Source organism: Arvicanthis niloticus, chromosome 7, assembly GCF_011762505.2.
Source record: "Arvicanthis niloticus isolate mArvNil1 chromosome 7, mArvNil1.pat.X, whole genome shotgun sequence".
Taxonomy (NCBI): domain Eukaryota; kingdom Metazoa; phylum Chordata; class Mammalia; order Rodentia; family Muridae; genus Arvicanthis; species Arvicanthis niloticus.
Genome location: NC_047664.1, coordinates 11,107,598 through 11,130,874, shown reverse-complemented (window position 1 = coordinate 11,130,874; position 23,277 = coordinate 11,107,598). Strand labels below are relative to the sequence as shown.

General features: G+C 43.3%; 1 protein-coding gene and 1 pseudogene across 1 annotated transcript in view; one reads left to right on the top strand and one right to left on the bottom strand.

Annotated features, from left to right (window-relative positions):
- Window positions 1-761: 761 nt before the first annotated feature.
- Window positions 762-1,971, top strand: LOC117712741 (proteasome subunit beta type-5 pseudogene; annotated as a pseudogene).
- A 3,667-nt stretch (window positions 1,972-5,638) lies between these two features.
- Gclc (glutamate-cysteine ligase catalytic subunit) overlaps window positions 5,639-23,277 on the bottom strand; it is a 33,989-nt gene continuing 16,350 nt past the window's right edge. The window contains exons 3-16 of the mRNA XM_034508955.2: window positions 22,696-22,878; window positions 19,170-19,283; window positions 17,600-17,658; window positions 17,383-17,516; window positions 13,225-13,299; window positions 12,775-12,891; window positions 11,780-11,918; window positions 11,241-11,353; window positions 10,606-10,698; window positions 10,220-10,324; window positions 8,210-8,291; window positions 8,028-8,131; window positions 7,838-7,958; window positions 5,639-6,958 (exon numbers count right to left, since the gene is read on the bottom strand). Of these exons, the coding sequence (XP_034364846.1) occupies window positions 6,747-6,958; window positions 7,838-7,958; window positions 8,028-8,131; window positions 8,210-8,291; window positions 10,220-10,324; window positions 10,606-10,698; window positions 11,241-11,353; window positions 11,780-11,918; window positions 12,775-12,891; window positions 13,225-13,299; window positions 17,383-17,516; window positions 17,600-17,658; window positions 19,170-19,283; window positions 22,696-22,878 (1,651 nt within the window). The 3' untranslated portion in view covers window positions 5,639-6,746. The remainder of the gene's footprint in view (window positions 6,959-7,837; window positions 7,959-8,027; window positions 8,132-8,209; window positions 8,292-10,219; window positions 10,325-10,605; window positions 10,699-11,240; window positions 11,354-11,779; window positions 11,919-12,774; window positions 12,892-13,224; window positions 13,300-17,382; window positions 17,517-17,599; window positions 17,659-19,169; window positions 19,284-22,695; window positions 22,879-23,277) is intronic.

Here is a 23,277-nt window from a genome sequence, read left to right as displayed (position 1 = left end):
ACACACACACACACACACACCCCACACACCGACAGAACCCATTTCACCAAGTTTAGTTCTGACTAAATGACACAGACTATTTCAGTCTGTGTATATGGAAATTATTCAATGAAGGACTGCATTGTTGCTATTATCTGACACTGACTTTGCCTTTGGGCAACCTTATGCAAAATAGGGGTGTTGTGGGTAAACTTGCTGGAAACCCAGTGGGGTCAGCACCCAACATGCTGCTACAAAGGATGTTCCAGAAACCCTTGGGAAGTTGGAAGAAATAAGTAATGACACCAGTGTTGATGCAAACTGCCCAAATGGGGATGAAATAGTATTTTATTTCCTTGATCCTTTGGAAATCAAAGGATCATAAAAAAGTATATTCTTCCTCCCCCCTCCCTCCATGGAGCAACCAACCAAATGTTTAAATTACTTTCAAATTAAAATGTGAGTCACTGGAAGGGTGACCAGAACCTACGATTTTCCATAAATCACCCAGTGGTCTTTATGTAGCATCACCACCAATGAACACCAGTCAAGGTCGCCTTCAACCGGACTAGTGACGAAGTCAGTTCATCCGACGACTCTGTGTCAGTCTCTTTCCCAGCAATAGAAATAGTGATAGCTCTTGCAGAAGGATGTAATAAAGATGAAGGAAATGACGTGTGTCAAGCACCTAGAATTGCACATCACTGATTAACCAGTGTGAATGTCAGCAGAGATGATTGTAGATGAATCCAGTTACACAAAGTAATACAGCCTTGGTTAACATGGCGCTGGCCAGTGTGTCGCAGCGGCCAATGCCAGTAAATCAGCACTCGGAGGTCGTGCAGATCTGCTGGACTTGGGTCAGGGGAGTCCTGGTCACGGGCTGAGCCTAGCCGCACTGAGCTGGGGTGTCCCAGAATCCACGAATTGAAATGCTTCATGGAACCACCGCCCTGGCCTTCAAGTTTCGTCGTGAAGTCACTGTTGTAGCCGATTCCCAGGCCACAGCAGGCGTTTACATTGCTTCCCAGACAGTAAAGAAAGTGATAGAGATCAGCCCTTACCTTCTGGGCACCATGGCTGGGGCTGCAGGGGATTGCAGCTTTTGGGAGCGGTTGCTGGCTCGGCAATGTCAAATCTATGAGCTTCACAGTATCTGTCGCAGCGGCCTCCAAACTGCTTGCAAACATGGTGTATCAGTACAAAGGCATGGGGTTGTCCATGGGCACCATGCTCTGTGGTTGGGATAAGAGAGGCCCTGGCCTCTATTATGTAGACAGCAAGGGGAACAAAATCTCTGGGACTGCCTTCTCGGTGGGGTCAGGTATGCTTGTGGTGTTATGGATTGAGGCTACTCCTGTGACCAATAAGTGGAGGAAGCCTATGATCTGGCCCGCTGAGCCATCTATCAAGCCACCTACAGAGATGCCTATTCCTGCGTCTCCAGTGACAAGGTGGTTGCTTTACAGGATGAGTATATTAGTGTATCCATCCCCCGAGGGAAGGTGGGTGTGTCTGTTTGCATCTGGAGGGTGGCTCTCCTGGTTATAATAAATAATAGTACCCCATTCAAAAAAAAAAAAAAAAATCCCATGCACACTTTACCATTTGTCTCCAATGTATGTGGCTGTCCAGACTGTACAGTATCATCTATGGACTCGAGTCTCACCTGTACCATTCTTTGTGTGTTATCATCGCACATGGGTCTGTCACTTTTGTAGGCTCGTGTATTCATAATCCTAGTCAAGTCACTGAGCAATTCCATCATCCAGAGCAGCTCTTGCACTGATCCACCTATTCTAACCACACTAATCCCTCTCCTCTGCCCTCAACGTCTTGAAACTAAGCTAACTGGCACTGTGTTTGTTGACTTAGCATGATTCACTGGGAGCTCACCTCCGGTTGCTGCTCGGATCAACGCTTCATCCTATTTGTTGCCACCTCATCTTAGATGATATACAGACGTACCACTGTTTGCTCAACATTCCTTGAAGGTTAGTTAGCTGAGCTGCTGCTTCTATGTGGCTACTAGGAATAAAGCTGCTGCTATAAGCAGGTCTTCGTATAAATAGGAGTTTTCATTTCTTTGGGACAAATGCCCTAGAGCACATCTGCATCGAATGGCAGTTATATGCTTAGCATCAGAAACTCTCAAACTGTTTCCCAGAGTGGCTGTTACCATTGTCCTGCTAACAATGTAGCTACACTATTTTCTATTTCAGCACTTCTAGTAAGTTGTAGTATCATTTATTGTGCCATGTCCTTTTGTCTTTCCCTAGTAGCTAGCAACGTGGAGTGGCTTTTCATGTGCTTGCCTATTTGTTAACTGTCTTACCTCTTTGGTAAAATATTTCTTCATATCTTTCACACATTTTATAACCGAACTGCAGTTCACTAGTGGGTTTTTGTGAGCTATCACTGTTGCTAGGTCTTCACATGTGTGAGATACAAAGACTTTGGATGTTTAATTTTTAGCCTAAAGTACCAACATTGGATTGTACATTACTCACTTCAGTAAAGGCCACCACCTGAAGATTGGTGACCAGAGTACGCAGACTCTTATGACTTGAGGACTTACTGACTCATACGATTTGAAGACTCTTGTGTGACTCCCATGAGTACACATTATCATGTAGATCCATGCTTCGCTGTAATATGGTAGAAATATGCACTATGGTCATTAAGAAATATGTAAAGATGAACTTTTAGCAGAAACTAATGAGTTAATAGTGATGAGAAGATTACATAGCCCAAACCAGGAAGAAATGTACACGAAAGGACTAGGAAACAGGAGAGACAAAAAGAGAACGAAGAGGTTGCTGTACTGAGGCCTGACCGAACCATAAATGCCCACAGACGAAATAACTGCAATTAAAATATTTTACAAATCAAGGCCTAATGATGAGAGGGATGTAGCTTAGTTAGAAAACCAGATAGGTATATAAAAGAATGGACGAAATGTCACGAAAGTGCCATCTAAAGAGGTATAATGATATGAAAATATCATCTAAAGAGCTGATGTGACTACATCAAAGTAAACACCAAAGCAGAAATGGTGCGAGGGGGAGGGGTGCTGTTACGGTCAGCTGCAGTGCAATTGACTGAGAAAGAGCATTGCAACCCTAGAGGCCACGGCCGCTACTCACACTGCTCAGGTACTTGGGAAAAACCAAAGCGGCATAGATGAGCCCAGTCACCTTGGACACTTCACCCCAGGTATTCAAAGAAAACCAAAGAATAAGAGCATAAAAGATTTGAACACTGCCAATGAAGTCGGCTCACCAAAGGTGCCAAGTCGACATTGTGTGGAAGTATATATAGGATATTCTCCATGAAAGGCCAGATGATGAGTTATTAAAGAGGTTTTTAAAAACTGCAGAGCACTGAAATAACTCAGAATATTTTGTGAGCAAAGACGTTATGCTAGACATCAAGAGTAATTATCTAGAAAAATGCTCAAAGATTCTGAAGTCAAGCTACACACTTCTAAATAACATCTAGGCAGAGGGGTGAGTTGGAGGCTAATTTAGGAAGAGGAGGAGGAAGAGGAAGAAGAGGAAGAGGAGGAGACACTCACTCTATACACATATAACAGGTTCTCTCCCCTGGGCTTGTTAACTTCTCTAACCATGGGTTTTGAGCCCCATGTTTACAGCAGTAGGCAGTGGCTCCCTGCTGTGGAACAGACCTCAAATCTGGTCCAGTGGGGGCCTATCTTGCCTGGTAGGTGGGTATTGTCATATTCGGAGTCTAGACTGCCATTGTGTAAGATGATTGGTATCTTTTTCTCCTTCAGCAGCCTATACAGCCCTTTCTGGTACTACAAAAGCCAGCAAGCCAGCAAGCCAGCAAGCCAGCAGGGAGAGAGCTTCCTGGACAGTATAAAATGAAGTTTTCTGTGTCCTGCAACCAAAGCATGGAGTCACCTTCAACAGTAGAGTCTTAACCACCCTGTTGGGCACCCAAGAGTAATGGTAATTACCTGCATCATTTTGGGTGCCTCTGAAGCCTCTCCGACCTGTAACTCATACAAAGTATCGCATGCCTGGCACTGAAAATTTTCACTTAGTAACTGTCTCCTCTGCACTGTTCACTAATGTGAGGTACTTCCATCCAAACTCCTTCTTTAAAGTTGTGTTTAATTAGCTTACAAGGCAGTGACGTTTCACAAGGCTTCTTCATACATACAAAGCGGTTTTTATTGACGCCAATATTTATAGTTTGGCTCACGACCCTGAATGCTGTTTAGATGGTAAAGCTCACGAGTCGTGGGGTCATACTTGCTGTCTAGGAGTGGAGAAGAGAATATGACATAGGCTAAAATTTGCCTGGTTTAAAACTTAGCAGAACAATCTAGACATACACTGAAGACCAGTGCTCATGCTTTAAATTGATATATGTGTAACTTGGACGTGAAGTGGTAATAAGTGTTGCATTCAAGTCATCTGCCAACAGACAAGCAACACACAGCTTACGAACAATCTAGGAATGTAGACTCCACTCTAGGTTACGTAGACTACAGTGCTAAGTGCTACTGAAGATCATTTAAGGAGTTACTGCCCTGAGTGTACTGCCCGGAGGAAGGTGAGCAGGGGAAGGCCCTTTGGGAACACACTCCTTCAGTAATGCTCTTCCACATGGCTGTTCCTTTATTTACAGAGAAAATTGATGAAAGCCCAGCACACTGATATGTGTTCTTGTCTTCTAGTTCAACAACTGAAACACCTGTATACCATGATCTCAAAATAAGCACACTCATTTTCCTTCCTTAATTGTATCACCTTAAATGGAGCATGCTTGGAAATGTCCCTGAAATGCCCCTGAAGTACTTTTCTGAATGAGGTCCCTGAACAAAATAGAATCCTTTTGTGCTTCCTTTGCCTGAAGGGAGCACTGTTTTGGAAGTAACCCTCTTCGTGATATTGGTATGTCTGGGCTGTTCTTGTCTAAGCTTTGTACGCACGAAGGTATAGACCAACAAAAACATACTCCATGAACTTGGTGTGTGTGAGGGGATGGGCAAGGGACACTGATCCAGACAGGTTGAAAACAGTTCTGCAGGTTCACTGGTTCCTCTGCCTAAGTGTCTCCAGTGTAGACTACGTTTTCCAGGTCATCACTGGCCCAGTGGCATGAGACTGGCTGAGAGGAAAAGAAAAATTCACTTTCCTAGTCAAAGCAATTCATCAGCTACAGTCCAGGTCTTGTGAAGTCTACTGAGGGAGACCTGTCTTTCTTAGTATTCCTCCTCTTAGAAGACCGGAGAGCTGAAATGATGACATGACATCACACAATCTGGCCTCACTAAAATCCTCGCAACCAAGGGCAGGCATACTGACTCATGCTTTTAGCTGTTCTAAGTGGGGAGAGGCAGGTGGGTCTCTATGAGTTCAAGGCCAGGCTGACCTACATAGTGGGTACAAACCAGTAGCCGGTTACATAGTTAGAAATAAAAACAAAACCTAAAACAACAACAATGCCCCCCAATCCAAACTAAACAACCTGAAAACTACTCATCCATGTACTACCTTTAAATATGAATCCCATTCTTCTACCTTCTCATACTAGGAACATTTTATCTTTTTTCAACCTAATTTACATAAGAGAACTGTAAAAAAAAAATACTTTCTTTAACTTTCGAAGTGAGACAGAGAGCCAGTTCTAGTATTTAAAGCTTTAAGCGGCTTTATTGCAATCTTTCAAAATTAGCATTACAGTGTAAATATTTATATCTGTAAAGCTTGGCTTCATCTACAGTACAGTTGTTTTAGAAGTAGTTAAATTTAGTTAACAATTAAAAGAGAACACAAAGCTAAGGCAATCTATGAAATAAATTATTTACAATTAAACATTTAGGGTCCTGATTCACAAAAATTAGTGCATTTCATGATTGATTTGTGAGTTTTATAGAGAAAGCAAGCAGGATGCAGAATACTCCCCAGGGAAAATCTGGAATGAAATGAATAGCTGTTAGAAGACAGCCTGCAAATCTGCTATGGCAAACGAGAGAAAGGGCAGGAAACTTTGGCCACCGCACTGAATCGACCTTCATCAGCAGAGGTCAGACAGCAGGTGATAATGGAAGAGCAGACAACATCTGACAGACTGCTTGGTGCACATAGAAGGAAATGATTTTCCTTTTTATCAGATGAAACTAAATATTCTCTGAGTCTGTATATTTAGACAAATCCTAAAGTAGTTTCTGTTCTAAGAGCTAGCAGAGTTCAGTTCAGTGGCGAGAATTGGCTGCTCTATAAAGGAAGCGTCAGAGGTAAGGTGCCTCGCCCTTGGAGGGCATCAATGCAGTCCAGTGACTTTACGTACATAGCAAAAGAGGTGACTCAAACAGGTATGAGAAAGCATTTTTTTTTTTTTAAAGTAAATTTCAGTGAATCAGGTCCCAGGTAGTATTAAAAGATTTACAGTAAACATTTGAAACTCTGGAATGCAGGTATTATTGTACAATTTACATTTACAAAACTGCTTAGACAGTAGTTGCTCCAGAGTAAGAATTCAAAATGTACAAGCCATTTCACTATGACTTTAGATACAATGTTATTAAAATACATTGTTAATCATAAAAATACTTTAGTATATACATGTACAAACTCAGATTTACCTACTGAAGGAAGCTTCTAGTCATCTGCAGGCAACTGGTACAGAAACACAGCAGGCCACCTTGGTCTTCATAGCATCTGAGTGGGCCAGGAGTTAGGGCTGCACCTGCCATCCACTCAATATCGACACACCCTCTTTCTGCTGGATGTCTAGTTGGAAGGGTCACTTTTACCTCCACTATATTTTGCTTTTCTAAATCCTGATCCAAGTAACTCTGGACATTCACACAACTCATTTGCAATTTGGTTGCATTTCAAAATGAGGCTATAGTTGATCTCATCAGTTATTACACTATCTTGCTTGTAGTCAGGATGGTTTGCAATGAACTCTCTCATCCACTTGGCAACAGTCATTAGTTCTCCTGAAGAAGAAAAAGGGTGTTTTTAAAAGTAGGTATTTAATGAGTAAGTAGTGAACACATACATGCCTCTAAACCAGCATGACCTGGGAGTATCCCACGTTAAGGGCTGAGAGAAGGATTCCTGCTGGGGACAAATGGCAGGATGCAGAACAGCAAGAAGCGCACACACATACAAAGATACCACGCATAGGCTGACACTACCAGCTCTTAGGAGACAGAGCCAGTATTTGTAAGAGCTGGTTTATCCTCCTCCTTGGCCAGAGGGGTATGTCTCTAGATGCTGCTGTTATGTAACTACTTCCTTCAAAGGACTATAGGATCCCTACAGGGATGAGTGGGGGATAAAAAGGGAAGCCATAGATACAACATCCTGGAGGTGATATGCTGTTACAGATGACCTTTGTCCAGATGTTCATAGCATTTGCACTGAGGTTTGCATGAGCTGTTCCCTGTGTAAGTACCAGCAAGGCCAGTGAGGCACTGTAAATGAGACCTTAAAACTGACAAGAAAAAGGCCTGGGGTTGGGCAGAGGCACTGTACAGGGGCTGAGAGCTGTACACATGTCAGTGGTACAGCCTGAGTGAGCCAGGATTATTTAGCCCAACAAAAGTTAATGGTGACGTGCAATACACACAGATGACACTGGACTGACACTGCAGTCACCACACCTCATTGAAGATGCCACATTTTAAAACACATCACTATTTCATGAGCCAGGAAAAAAAAAAAAAAAAAGCTCTCTCAACTCGAGCCTAAGATTGGTGTATGCAACTGTAGAATCGTCAAATGTGGACGACGAGCATGGCTAAAGTGTGATCTACTGTCAAGCATGTTACAGAAGCAAACATAAGGGGGCGGACAAAAGGAAGTAACTGTACCAGATGCTCTCTTCTTAATTAGCTTTAGGTAGTTCAGAATACTGCATCGGGTGTCCACATCGACTTCCATGTTCTCAAGATAGGAGTTCAGAATGGGGATGAGTCCGGGAAACAGCCCTTCCTACAAGAAGAACACATTGTAAACCCTGCCAGTTGGTGCTCACCGTGCAGAGCCCTGTTCAGGCCATACCTTCCCGTTGATGATGGTGTCTATGCTCATCAGAGCGTACTCCTCTGCAGCTGGCTCGGAGCTGGTCTGGGCCTTGCTACACCCATCCACCACAGCGTTGCCACCTGCCAACCAGGAGAGCACAGATGAGCTCAGCAGCTTGTCCAGCATGAACTGACCCCAGAACCCCGAACACGTGATACCTTTGCAAATGTCTTTCCTGAAGTAAAACATTCCCTGCAAGACAGCATCTCGCTTCTGTGCCACTTTCATGTTCTCGTCAACCTAATGAGAAGAGGAGTCAGGACTAAGTCAGAACACCATGGATCAAACAAGCCAGTGCCTGCATTGCTCCCCTCAACCCTTCACAGCAGGAAGAACAGACCACGTGCTCATCATACAATGGGAACTTAAGGGAAGCTTACTTTATAAACCAAACCAAACAGAAAGTACCAGAAGTTCCTGGCCCTCTTGGTCTCAAGGTCAATGTTTACCCTAGACCCACCTTGCTTAAGTGAGGGGCGTGTTAGGTTTGCAGTACTGGGTAGCCCACCATAGGCAGAGTCACCAATACCATTTGCCTATCTGGTAGAGCTCATTCATGAATTCTCAATTCCTCCAATAAAAATTTAAATTTCTTATAATGTTATCTTTATCTTTTTTCCCCCATTTTATGTGTATGGGTGTTTGGTCTACATGTGTATCTGTCCACCATGTTTGTGCGGTGCTCTTGGAGGGTAGAAGAGGGCATCAGATCCCATGGGACTAGAATTTCAGATGGTTGTGAGCTGCCATGTGGGTGCTGAGAAGTGAACCTGCATTCTCTGGAAGGCTACTCACTGTTTGTAACAACTGAATGGCCTCTCCAGCTCTCTGTAATGCTATCTTATGTGCAACCTCAGTATACAAAATACAAACACAAGCTGGAGGGCCAGGGTGGGGGCCACAAGTTGATGTTAGGGGGCCTTTCTCAATTACAGCCTTTCTCTGAACTTGGAGCTCCCAGTTTCTGCTGGACTGGCTAACCACTGAGCCTGGGACCGCCTGTCTCCACCTGCAGAACTCAGGTTCCATCAGTGTGCTGCCACACCCTGCTTGAAGGATGGTGAAGACCTGCGCTTTGCTCAGTGAGCCATCCCTCCAGCCTGGTTACAAAGTCTTTTGCGATCATTTAACCTCCGCCCACATTCGTTATGGAGAGAACCTTGTTGTTACTCTTTGCTGCTTTTAAGGACCTTGTGAATATCTAGATGATGCAGGAACACACTCAAGCAACAGGCTGACTGCAACTGTGGCTGTGGGCAGCTCTAAGGTTCGGGCTTATGCTTGGCTTTTACTAGTTTCATTCCAGTAACATTCTCCACCATTAATTCTCCTGTCTATCAGTCATTCAAGTTTCAGCTTACTTCAAGATCTATTAGGAAAGACACTTTAAACTTCAAAGAAAAATAGGGGATTTTTTTTTTTTCTTGAGTATTATTTTGTTGACTTTTGGTGAGAATACATTTCAGATAATGTCTATTTTTGAGAAGATTTTTTGATTGACTTTTATCAATCTTCAAGGCATGTGAACAAAAGATGCTCTTTGGTCATTTCTGTTATCATTTTAAAAAGTCATTGTTACCTCTCCTTTTGTATCTCTTATTTTTAGCATTTGTCCTTGTTTGAGAAATGTCTTACAAAAAGCAACATATACCAGGGTATTGCCTATTTCTTCATAAAAAAGATGTTTATATTTGTTTGTTTATTCTTTATGTGCTTGTGTCAGAAGACAACTCGTGTGGGAGTCCTGGGAAATGAGCTGAGGTCACCAGGCTCGGAAGCAGGTGCCTTTACCTGCAGTCATCTCTCCATGTCTGTGTTTGTCCTCATTTGTCTTCACTGCATTCCCCTGTTGCGGGATGTCTGCACTGCACTTTTATACTACTAAGATGGTTCTGTTTCCTTGCTCTTAAGACAGTTGTTTAGAATTAACAAATGCTTTCTTCATACCGTTTATTTATTTACTTTTTATGTTTGACACAGGTTCTTGCTTATGAAGCCAAAGTGGCCTTGAACTTGTGATCCTCCTGCCTCAGCTTTCCAAGTGCTAGAGATCTTAGGTGCATTGTCGTACACCTCCTGATGACTTTGTATTTTTGTCTTATTCTTTGTTGTGGTCAGAATCCCCATTACATTGTCTGTGTTCATCGGTGTAAGCACACCATCTTTACCTTGGACAGTGGAATGAGGAAGTCTAGTTTGTATGAAAGGATCACCCTGGTGAGCAGTACCACAAATACCACATAGGCAGAGTTCTCAAAGTCTGTTAACTGCACCTGTAGATGAAGACCAGAGATGTTAGGAATTGACTGCCTGCCCCGGCTGCCCCTCACTGGCCCTTCGGACTGGATTATTCCCAAGCACGTTCATGTTCCCCTCCCCTCCTGCCGCTGGAAGTCCTTTATCCACGTCACATGTGGGTATCAGGTCCCGGGCATTTGGAGTTGCTATTCATAGAAAGTTCGGATTCCTCCTGCTTTCTAGAGCCCTCTGGGAAGAGCATCAGAAGGGTGGGGAGCGGCCAGAGGGAGCTTCTGGGCTGGAGCACGGGCCTCACCTCCATCGGTCGGAACTCTACTCTCCATCCAATGTCTGAGTTGGGAGGAGGAGGCTTAAACCTCATTGTCTGCCAGTTTGTGGACTGAATATTCTATAACAGCAAAGAGAGAGAAGATGAGACCAACCTTCTACACAGGGTTTGGTTTTGTTTTGTTTTTTTTTGGTTTTCAAGACATGGGTTCTCTGTGTAGCCCTGGCTGTCCTGAAACTCACTCTGTAGACCAGGCTGGCCCGAACTCAGAAATCCACCTGCCTCTGCCTCCCAAGTGCTGGGATTAAAGGTGTGTGCCAGCATGCCAAATTAACTTTCTACACATTTAGAACAGATTTAGGTTACATGTACTTAATTAGGGACAAAGACTGTTCACTGTTTACTCACACCTAATACTTCCCAATTTACAAATACAAAAAAGTTAACAATGTAAACGCTTTGTCGAGTGTGACCTGTGAGAAAACGTGTGCTTCAAGATATGTCTGCAACACTTTATTTTTGTGCCACAGGGGTTTAGTTTCACAGAACTGAGAAGTAGTCTGACTAGGAAGAATCATGGGAGCACTTTAAATTCCTCCTTAGTTTTTCTCACTTAGTTCTGTATTGTACTAGGTAATGTAAGACATTTGAATGAGAGATACCTCAAAATGGTCAGACTCGTTGGCATCATCCAGGTGTATTTTCTCTTCAAAAAGAGTGAGTGGGTCTCTAATAAAGAGATGAGCAACATGCTGTGCCAGAAGATGATCGATGCCTGCAAAGACAGACCATAGGGAACTAACTACAAAGGGCAAAGCACCATGTAGAATTTCTAAGTCCACAGACTGAAGAAAGGGTCTAGAAGCTTAGGGATGACTGGGTGGGTCAGTATTCTCACCTTGCCCAGGGTTTTATCCTATGGACACTGGGGAAGACTCGGAGTTTACTCACTCCTCACACAATGCCTGCTGGGCACTGGTGTGGACCTAGATACAGAGCTCCAACAAGTTCCTTTTGCTAAAAGTCAAGAAGATCTCACAAGTATTTGGAACTTGAAACTTTAGGAACAAGCAGCCTCATAAGAAAAGTTAGAGACTTCACACTAAAAACAGAAACCAGACCAGGAGTCAGCAAAAAGTGTAAAGCGCTTTTAAGAACAAAAGGTGCACATATGAACAACGTAGCTGTGGGAACTGCTCACCTTCCTCCAAGAGCTGCTCATAGATTTCCTTATCGATGGTCAGGTCAATGTCATTGTACTTCTCACCACACTTAGACAGGTAGCTATCTATGGAGTCATACCGAGACTTACTGATCCTAAAGCGATTGTTCTTCAGAGGCTAAAACAGAAGAAATGATCTGAAATTAACAGCCAGGTAATTAACTGTACAGAAGCACACTTGCCTGGGGACCTACATTCAATTCTTGGAACTCAGAGTGGAGAAAACGGACTTACAGTGTTGTTCTCTGACCTCTATACATACACTGCAGCACGTGTGCCCTCTTCAAACCTTTCTCTTTCATACACAACAACAAAATTATAGCAGACATTCAACAATTTGTGAATAATTATGAAAGAGCCAGAGCAGAAATGCCCTTAGTGGAGATGTCCTTTGTGGAAGTCTTTAACAAGACTAATAATGTCCAGCCAGGTCCTTGTGCTGAAGAGTCTCACCTAAGATGAACCTGGGTACCTGGCTCGGTGAGGTGGGTGGTGATGCATGCTCCTGGAGCTCAGAGTTAAAAGTGCACACTGCTACAGTTCAGCATGGACAAGAAATGCTAATAACGATAAACTGACCTTACAGGGAAAAGCCTAAAGCCTTCAAATGAGAAAACCATCCAGCTTCCTATCAGAAACTACTGGACATGCCAGAGCCTTTGGTAAAACAGCTGTCGGTGTGACTGCTACAACACAAAATGGGCAGTATCTTTAAAAGAAGCTACATGTAATACAGATTTCTAGCAAGGATAAAAACTGACTTCCCACACAAACCAAGCACCCTCCTCCTCATGTACCCACTTAAAACAAAGCCAGGCTCACCACCTGTATTCTCTCCCCTGACGTGAAGACCTAGAGGGTAAACATCTAAGGGAAACTTCAAAATGCAACTGGTTACAATATGCACACATCCCCTGTGTAATGTAAAAGATTAAGGTTAAAAAAACAAAACAAAACAAAAAAACCATTCCTACCTCCAGTCCTCTCTCCTCCCGTGTTCTATCATCTACAGATGCAGAAATCACTCCCCAACGACAATCAATGTCTGACACGTAGCCTCGGTAGAATGGAGATGCAGCACTCAAAGCCATCTAAAAACAGAAGACAGCAAATACAGGTCAAAGCGCTGTGTACAGAGAAGGCCCCACCCACGCAGCACCCTTGACATTCCACTGTATGTACTCTCAGCTACTGCTTTATCAATAGAATTACGAGAAAATTCCAAGTCCTGTACTCATTAAAACCATCCCTTCTATAGCACAAGGACATACTAGCAGAGGGAGAAAGGATGCTATCCTCAATGGAGGAACAATGAGCAACTACTGTTCTCTTCAGTGCTCCTTCTATGTGCTATTAGTTCAGTAAATAGCATGCGGTCTTATTTTCTACGAGGACGTATTTAAAGAAAGACACTTTCTACTTACAACAATTGGGCAGATAGTGGCCAGCTGATCATAAAGGTATCTTGCCTCAGATATGCTGCAGGCTTGGAATGTCACCTGTTTGAGAACAAAAAATATTAAAACACAAAGTCATTATCTGGCCCAGAAACAGTAAGTCTGAGAAGGACAGTGAATGGAGAAAAGAAGGTGGTCACATCACAGATGTGGCTTCAGGTATGACCTTGGCTTACAAGTTGTCCTGGGTGAATGTATGGAATCATGTCCCACTGCATAAGGACAACTCATAAACAGCAGTGTAAGCCAAAACCAGTCAAGCCAGGAAAGAGAACGGATTCAGACAAGGCAGCAGAGCTTTGGCCTCTTATTGGCTTCAAATAGCACAAGTCTTACTGTGTTTTGGTATAAAGAAGGGTTTGGTGACATTATGGACAGCTTTCCAAGTACACTGGAGGGGTGTATTTGGTGTATTTCCAAGCACAGCAGGGTGGGGTGAAGTTGTTGGGGATGTGGAAGGCAGTAAGGCCAGAAGGGACTAGAGTGAAATCGCTGGTCTGAGAAGGAGAAAGCTGCAAGCCTACCAGAGTCGAAGCAGGTGGGTTCTGGGGACCAGTGAACAGAGGATGATGGAGACTTTGGTTGGGTCCTCAGGCATAAAGGAATCGGAGGCTAGAGGATAAGAGGTTCAGGTGCTGTGATGTGTGGGTTAATGGGTATAAGGGGATGAAACAGCCCTGGAAACAACTAGGTCTCCAAGGCTCTGGACTTCAGAGGGAAACATCTGCGCTGGAATGTTTTGACACATTTAGGAAGATTACCTAGGAAACCTCATAAGGAGCAAGTCAGCACCAAAAAAGTGTAGGGAAATCACATTGGTTAAAACAAATCCTCTAAAATAATAACCCCAAAGAAACAAAGTCTTGCGTTCTTCACAGGGAAGGGTGGTAGTGATGGTCAAGGAGTACATTTTGTGAGACCAGCATAACTGGTATAACCACAAATTGAAAACAATTTTAATTTCCTCCATTATGACCATTCAGTAATAACAGTTTGAGTTTGGTCCTGATGCAAGAAATAATTGATGTGCTTAAACCTTGAAATAACAGCGGCTAGTGAAAGCATTGTTAAGAATCTCAGTGTTATTTTAATGACAGTTCCAGCAGTTTAACTATATCTCAACTGTCCCTTATATCATCAAACAAGTTCCATGGGGGACACACCTGCTGAATTATATAGGGCATCTGATTTCTGAAACAATTATTTAAATAACTTGGTGTCCTGATCTTCCTGTAGTTTCCATGTTAAGGCTGAAGTGAGTAGCACATTAAGTAATGACAACTCACTAGCCAGGACAGATTAAGACAATGTGAGGCTATGTTGTAGCCATTAAGGAAAAGTCTCCAACGTTACAGTAAAAGTTGAGAGGCGCTAGAGATAAAGCCACTGATAAGCAAGGCGAGGCAGCTTGTCTAATGACGTGAGACTGACAATCTGTGAGGCCAGGGAGACAGCTGAGAAGGTAAAGTGTTTGCCTTGTTGGCACTGAGACCTGATTTTGATCCCTAAAACCCCCACCAAAAGTTGGGTGTGGTGGCATGTGTTTATAGTCTTGGAGCTGGGGAGGCAAAGATAGGCAGATTCCTAGGGCTTGTTAGCTCCAGGCCAATGAATGACCCTGTGGACAGTGCTTGAGGAACGACAGCTGAGGTTGGCCTCTGGTCTACGCATGCATGTACACACGTGTATGGAGTAAGGATTCAGTGTGAAATGGAACTGGATGAGCAGAATACTGCTCATGGTCTGTGGTCCTAACACCTATCACCAGGACTCTGTCCTCATGTCTTCTGTCCCAAGAATGTGGAGCAGTGTTTGCCATCTACTTACTAAATTGACAGAAGGTCATAAAGAGGATGATAAAGAGGGGAACATGGAGAGAAGCTATGTTGAGAGACTTTTAAAACCTTAGAGATGTAAGAGTCGAGTATTTCTGGGTGCTGTGATGGACAGAGTCTGTTGAACACGCACTTCTTAGTAGATCTACGTCTTTCCTGTGACTCTTGAATATGCTACTGTGCATTACTACCTTTAGTTTTGCAGATGTTGTAATGAATACTTTTCTTGGATGGTGTCTGACTGACTTTCTTTAGGTAGCTTAGGACAGAGCAGAGAATTCGTAGGTACATCCTGGAAAAACCCAGCTTTAGAAACATCTATGAAGAGGAATGCCTGGGATTTCAAAGTTCTGTTTTAACAGGCATCTTATGTAGACTGAATGAGCTTCCTGGCTCTAGGGCTGAAACACTATGTGCATCCAGCCAAGTGAACGCCACTGTAGATGGTGCCTTTGTGGGAAAGCAAAACCAAGGAGCTCTGATTCCCTCACAAAGGTCTATGCATAGGAAGCTCTAGCTTTTGTTGTCCTCTTAAGAGATCACATAGGAGGAAATGTCATTATGACAAGAAGCAAAGGAGGAACTATGAAAACATGGAGATTAGAAACCAAATCTGAAATTTACCTAGAATCTGGTTTTGAAACCACATAATTTTCTTAAGTAGAAAAAAGAAGAAAAAAAAATGTCCATGAGGGCATGACCCTTTTCTGTTTATTAAATTCTCCAAACCCCTGAAGAGTGAAGCTTTACTTTTCTGTGAGATGGTCTGGTTACGGAACCCAGGCTGGCCTGACTCAAGGCCCTTCTGTAGCACTGGGAGCACAGGCGAGCACTAGAGCACTCAGCAGGCTCACACATTTGGAGGAGGTTTGTTTTGTCTAGTTAAGTCTACCATTAACTAAACAATGACTTTCCTTTTTGTGCTTTTCTATAATAAATACTTTCTTTAGGTCCCAGTCAGAAGATATAAGGCAGGGACTTTTGTAACTACTTGTGAGTTCATCTCATTTATCACATGTCTGAATTATCTGTCACTACAACTTTTTGAAGTGGAATACTGTAACTAGATATGTTGGGGGACTACCTTAAATAGAATAGAGAAGATGTCTTTACACGTGAAAATGTTTTTGTCCCCACCGGTAGGACTCATTTATTCACATAAATCAAGTGTCTCAAGAGAGACTGCTGCGCTGTGTAACGTTGATAGACCCTGGATCAATATTAAGCCAAGAAAGGGCTGGGTTCCAAGAGCACTCCCAGAATACTGAAGCCATGGATTTTCAATGCTACAGCTTACTAGTTCATTCCAGAACTATTTGTATTTAAGATAAGAAAGCAGGTAACACAGTCAAAAGTCAGCCTCATTTTAAATGATGTGTGACCATTCTTAAGGGAACGCTCTGGCTTCTCTTGGGAGGCCACATATCTGATCCTACTTAAATATGCAGAGGAAACAAACCACCTTTTCCTTTATCATGATACAGAAACATACAGCATGGGAAAGTCTGACTTGGGTATTAAATCTGAATTATCTGTAATTTTAAAAGTAACAGTTGAGAGGCTGCCATGACAACTGTGTGTAGGGCTGCATCCTGAGAAAAGAATGCTGAGTTTTGTACTCTTTGTGTTGAGGCTACAGTCAGTTTAATCAAGTGAGCCAGTGCAGCAAGGACAGCAGGGGCAGACTCAACCATGGGCCTGTGTGGAGTAGGAGTTTGCAGCCCCCACTCTGCTCCTGAGGGAGTCTGTCACAGACACTGCTGGAGGCCACCAGTTATTTGATTAGGCCCAACAAAACTTTTAATTGCGTGAACTGAGAAATACTATTGTATTTCTTGTGTAGCTTAGCCAGGGACAAGGCAAAGACTGTTAAATATTTATTCCTTTTAAATCATGAGGTAGCTTTGCACAAGAATAAAACTTTAAATGCCAAACAACCTTTGCCCTTGGATCATAAAGTCACTGGATTCTCCCCCAGAGGTAATTTTTCAGACAGGGACCTGAACCTTATCTAACATCTCAAAGGCTGTCACTAGATGGCAGTAAAAATCAGGCATCTAGAAAGGGCATTCACAAACCGTTGTTTACCAACAGATACTAAATTTAGTAACAACCACACGCCTTTATGGTGAACTGTAGATTCTTAGTCAGAAGATAGCTACAAAAGACTTTACTAAAGCAACATCACTTCCACAAGGCAGGCTATCTTTTGAATCAGATTAGAAGATGACTTTAAACAAGACACAAGCATGAAGAAGAAGACAGTCTCTTGGTGCAATAGAGGCAATACCTGAAGACAGCAGTTGCCCATCCCAAATCCCATGGCATCCATGTAGATATGGTCTGCCTTAGAAGCCTTTGATGCCTCCTCATCTTCAGGAAACGTTTCTACAAATGGAGACGGTGTACGCTTATCCTTGAATACTGCATTAATTAAAAGAGGAAGAGTTGAAAATCGAGGCTGACAGTTGGACATACTGCCCCCAGCCCCAGCCCCACACACTTACTTGGCACATTGATGACAACCTTTTCTCCTCTCCTATGCCGGATGTTTCTTGTTAGAGTACTAAAACAACCAAACAAAAGAATAGGTCACCCAAGAACTGCTACATTGGAATTTAAGCACATCTAAAGGAATGGAACTGAATCCCACCTCAAACTAAAACTCTAAGACAGCCTCGTGGCTCATGGGACATGCTACCCTAAGAGTTTCCTGAAAGAGGACTAGTAAACAGAAGTTCCTTTGCTCTGCCTGGGGACCATCTCTTTCTGCTCACCTATTGTTAACCCAAGTTAAGCTTAGACAGGTGTTCACAGGCAGCCACAGTCCAGCTAATTCTAACATTTCTCATAAAAACTCCCATGATTTTAGTCAAATTTAAGAACTTAGGTTTTGGTTATCACTGGAGTCTCAATTCTTTACCTGTTTCACACTGGCTGGATTCTTACCTGATGCATACATTATGGCCACTGTACACTTACTTGCAGTGACTAGCCCTAATTCAAACACAATTTTAACAGCACAAAGAAAGGAAAAAATTTCCTCTCAGATTTTCCAAACTGAATATAAATTGCAGCAACACTTTGGATGAATGAGGTTCAATAAATTATGAAACCAAGGTTCACTTATTTTATGTTATATGACTACAATTAGTTCAACAGTGCTGTGACCGACATCTGTCCTGACACCTGCTTTGATCCCTCAGCCAGGGCACGAGGATCTCCTGTGCTAGCCTTTTCTGTGAGGGATTCTGGGGTAGCTTTTATAATTATCATGATCCGTCTTTGGCAGTAGCTGAGTATTTTCTTTTTAAACACATAATAATGCTCTTTAATCCCAGTACTAGAGTCAGGCAGGAGGATCTTTGTGAGTTTGAGGCCAACCTAGACTATATAGTGAATTCCAGGATAGCCAAGGCTTCATAGACAGATCCTGCCATAAGTAAGTAAACAAACAAGCAAGCAAATTAATGAAGGAATGAATGACAGTCCTTTCCTCAAACAAGCAAACAAAAGGACAAGTCAGTTAGTCAGTCTTTGTCTATCCTTACAAAGACTTTGAATGTGACAACTGTGGAAGCTTAGAAAAGGAGTAAGTTGAGAGTTCCTAGTGTCCCTCATGTTGGGTCAGGAGCTTCTTTTCGATGTAAGTGAGTGAATCTGTAGGAATAAAGCCAAGATCAAGCTGGTGCAGGACCTGAAGCAACTTCAACTACAGAGCTAGATACAAGGAGAATGCTTGTGCTAACTGCTGTGTGTAGAGTGACCTGTCAGAGCAGACAGAGTAACCTGGGCGATGAGAGACCCCAGCGGTAACTTAAGAGAGGGAAAGGAACAGGCAAAGGAAAACTCCCATTACACGTATTTGCAGGATCAGGACCGAAAACTCTGTAAATTCAACTGGAGGAAAGGAACCAAGGAGTTTAAAGATGGCTCTGAAATGGACAAAGCAAACCCGTATGCATGAAGCAACGCGAGCAGATATGTGTCTGCTGTCTCCTCCGAATCCAACACGTGTTTAAGAGGCATTTACAGACCAAATACTGTACCCCAGACCGCAGTCTGAGCCTCACTCACCCGAAGCGGGGGTGCTTGTTTATGGCTTCATCTGGAAAGAACAGGGACTTAGATGCGCCTCCTTCCTCTGGGTTGGGTCTGTACTCTGGCAGTGTAAATCCAGGACAGCCTAGTCTGCAACCAATTGAGAAGGAATAATAATTTCCATTATTCCCCACTCTAGAGGTGGATCAGTGTTTCCAAACCAACGTGAATGCTGGCCCCTTGGTGACCCTTTTCTGTATTATACTGTCCTGCACTGGGGCCACAGTTATTTACTCCACTCAGCATCTAGGCTCTAGGCCCATTTACTCGGCTTCCCCTAAGGTCTGAATGAGCTCCTTGGTCACATGCTACTCTGAGGTTCAGGTGCTCTACACAGCTTTGGAACTGTTCTCACTCGACATATAAGTGCTCACAATTACCTTTCAACCCTATTCAAACGTTGCTCCAACCTCCTGATGAATCTGGACCAAGTCTTCTGGTTTTTGCCTCTACTATTTCCTCAAAAGTCCCTCAAGGTTAGGCAGTGCCTCCAATGTCCTCAATTTATACCAGAGCGCCCTCTGATATCCAAGATCCAACCTTATTGTCTGACTTAGTTTTAAGAAGAGTTCTAATTTCAGGACAGGTTCCATCCAGCTCTCTGAGTACGGTGCTCAGACCCCTCACTTCACTTGAGTAAAGGAATACTTCCCAGTCAGTGAAAGCAAAACAAAGCAGGCTTTTTACAGGATTCTAGATCTGGGTTAGGACCTACTAACCCAGACCTTATTTCAACTCCCTGCCTTTCTTTCACAAAGACAAGTCCCTAGAGGCTACCCACCACCCTGTAAACAGCTGAGACTGCTGTTCTCATCTGAAGAAGAGTTCCTAGCACCAAGGCTTCCTGGATATTCATGCAACCATGTAAAGTCTTTTCTTGAACCTGTGAACTTAGATGGGCGGCAACAACAATAACAACAAACAACTCCTCCTCCTCCTCCTCTTTAGGAATGTGACAGATATTAACCTGGGGGGAAATCCTAGCTTTCTCGAGCTGGGCAGAAGCAGGCAGTTCTCCAAGTTAGAGGCCAGCCTGGTCTACAGAGCGAGTTCCAGGACAGCCAGGGCTATACAGAGAAACTCTGTCTCAAAAAGAAGGACAAGAAAAGGAAAAGCAGCAGGGCAGTGGTGGTACACGCCTTTAATCCCAGCACTTGGGAGGAAGAGGCAGGCAGATTTCTGAGTTCGAGGCCAGCCTGGTCTACAGAGTGAGTTCCAGGACAGCCAGGGCTATACAGAGAAACCCTGTCTAAAACAAAACAAAACAAACAAAAAAACAAAAAAACAAAAAACAAAAAAAGAAAGACCAGACAACATCTGAAGATGAAGAGGAGGAGGAAAAAAGAAAAAAAAAAAAGAACTATAGACTTTCTATTCAATTCTCTCTATAATGGAAGAAGCCACTATAAACTTTTTCACTAGAGAAGAACTATTCCACATAGAACCATTAACTGAGGCAAGATACACAGTAGAGTTTAACCAAAGACATTTACTCTGCAGCCCAGAAAGAACACTGTCTTTCAATGCTGGACATTTCTTAAATGTCTAAAACGGTTCAGCTTTGTGCTGCCTCCTCCTGCCCCACCTTAGTTTGCTAAAGCAAGATGTATTAACTCTCTTAATAGTAAGGAGAGAAAGCAAAATGTAAGACAATGCACTTGCAAGTCTGCTAAAAAGTTGACAAGTGACACCCACAGCCGAATTCTCAGGCTGCTACTCCATTACCTCAAGGTTTCCCAGTGTCACCTACGGCACTATCCTTCATCTGTCCCCTCCTCTCCGGCAGATTAGCAGATTCTGTCACTTTACAACCTATCACTTTTCCACTGTCATTGTCTACCATCAACCAGATCACCACCGCAGTACCTGGGGAATGCCCTTTCCCTTGCCTGGCACGCCCTGGCACTTACTATGTACTTGCTCTCATGCCAACAACTCAGGTGAGGGCTACAAAGCACACGTGTGATACTATATACCCAGCCTAGATCCCTGAAGTCTCTACTGATTTCAGAATAACAATCAAAGTTCCTAACAGCCCACCTGGCCTCACCAGTTACCTGCACCCCAGCTTCCTGGTCACAGTGGGTAACTCCTTATCTTTTACTTCCCACGAGGGTGTCTATGTGACTCCTCTTCCCCCGGGATATCCTTCTGCTCCCTCTCCTATGAAATGCCTCCTAGAGTTTTAGACATCACTCCAATCATCTTCCTTTGGAGAAGCCTTCCTCTACCCCAGAATCCATAGCCATATCCACACCCCATGCCACTCCTTAATTTTATCATTATATATTTATATAATAGGTATTTGATTAATCTCTACTGTCTCCTCAGCTTTGCAAAGCCTCTCTGGGTCTGGAAAAGAAAAGGCACTGTCTCTCAGTATCTGTGAGCTGACTTTTAGGTTTTAACTACTGTCTGCAGGATAGCAACACGGAGGTTAAAAGCTACTAATTCCTATGTAAAATAATGTCCTTCTAGGATCACTGGTATGATTCTGAATGCCTGTCCCCCCAGAAGGAAAAGCAGCAACGCAACAGCTTAGTGCTTTAAGGCTAAGGATACTCATCCCCATAACTCTTTTGATGGAGGAGGCAGACATCTAACATAGACAAATGAGCTTTTGAGAAGAACTCCAGTCTTACATAGGGGCACTATACTCAATACTGGACATTCATGTATTCCTTCCTAATCTGAGAACACATTCACTATGCTTACTTACTGGCATTTACCATCATAACTATTGGTGACAAACCCTAAATCTCCAGCACAATACAAATGTGACTCAGCTTGTTCAGTCAGTATCTGGCAAGAACACTCCGGGAACAAGTGTGCCCCAAGGTACTGCTCCTATGACCTCGCTTATCTGTGGTAGATATCTGCCCAGATTATGAAAGCATGCTCCCTCCTCCAAGTTCAAAGGCACTCTGGGGGATGGGAGCCACAGCTCAGAATACCTCAGTGAGTACTGGAGGACAGATGTTCCTTTGAATGTGTCTTTAAGTACAACTGCTACAGTCCACTGACTGGGCTCCTCCCCAGTGGGCCAGAGCCACACTCTCCACACACCACCAACCAGCCCCCAGTCATAGGGTCATTCCAACCCTGTCCATGTGTGTGCTTTTACCAGCGCATAGCCCACCCATCAACTGAAGATGCTATGAAATTTTTGTGTAGCCCTATGGTAAGAGTGAGTGTATCAAATGTTAGCAGGCAAATCCAACCTACAGCCCATGAGCCACACGTGTCCCAAGTTAGCTGTGAAGGTAGCCAACACAAGACTGCAGACTTATTTACAACACAGATTTGGTGGGGGTTGGGGAGTGACTCAGTTGTGCACTAGTTCCTTAAAGTGAACTCTGAAGATGATAGTGCTGTCCTGTCCAACAGTAGGAACTTCCTTTAAGTGTGAGAACTGTCAAGGGAAATGCACAGTTCATGGTTTACTTTCTTCAGAACCTCTAGTCTGATATTCCTGCTAGAACATATTGACGTGGAAACTAACCTGGGAAATGAGGTTATAGTGCAAAGAGCCTGATGTTCTCCTAATACAGAAGTAGCCTCCTTCCGGCGTTTCCTCATGTTGTCCTCCACAGTGTTGAACTCAGACATCGTTCCTCCATAGGGCTGACCAGGTGTCCCTTCGATCATGTAACTCCCATACTCCGGTCTCCAGAGGGTTGGGTGGCTATGGAGAAGTCATTTTAATTTCAGCTTATTCTTTTGCTGTAGTCTACTCAATTTTTTGAAGTTTTATAAAGTTGCTTTAAAAATTTTAAAGATATTGGGCACAGATAAATAAAAGGCTTATTAAAGCTGTAAATTTTCCATAGCTTTCAACTACTTGAGGCTGCTAAATGTTGAGTTCAAAGTGTTTTTAAGTTTTTCAAAATGCATGTCCAGGATAAAGCTAGTCCACTGTACAAAGAAGGAACTGACGTCTTACATATGTTTAGCTCAATATCGAGGTCCTCAAATGCAGTTTCCCAAAGCAACCAAATAGAGATTGAACTACTGGCCCCTCTCTACTCCCAGGTAAAGAAATATTTAACCAGGAAAAAAAAAGTCAAGTGTAGTGGTAATGGGA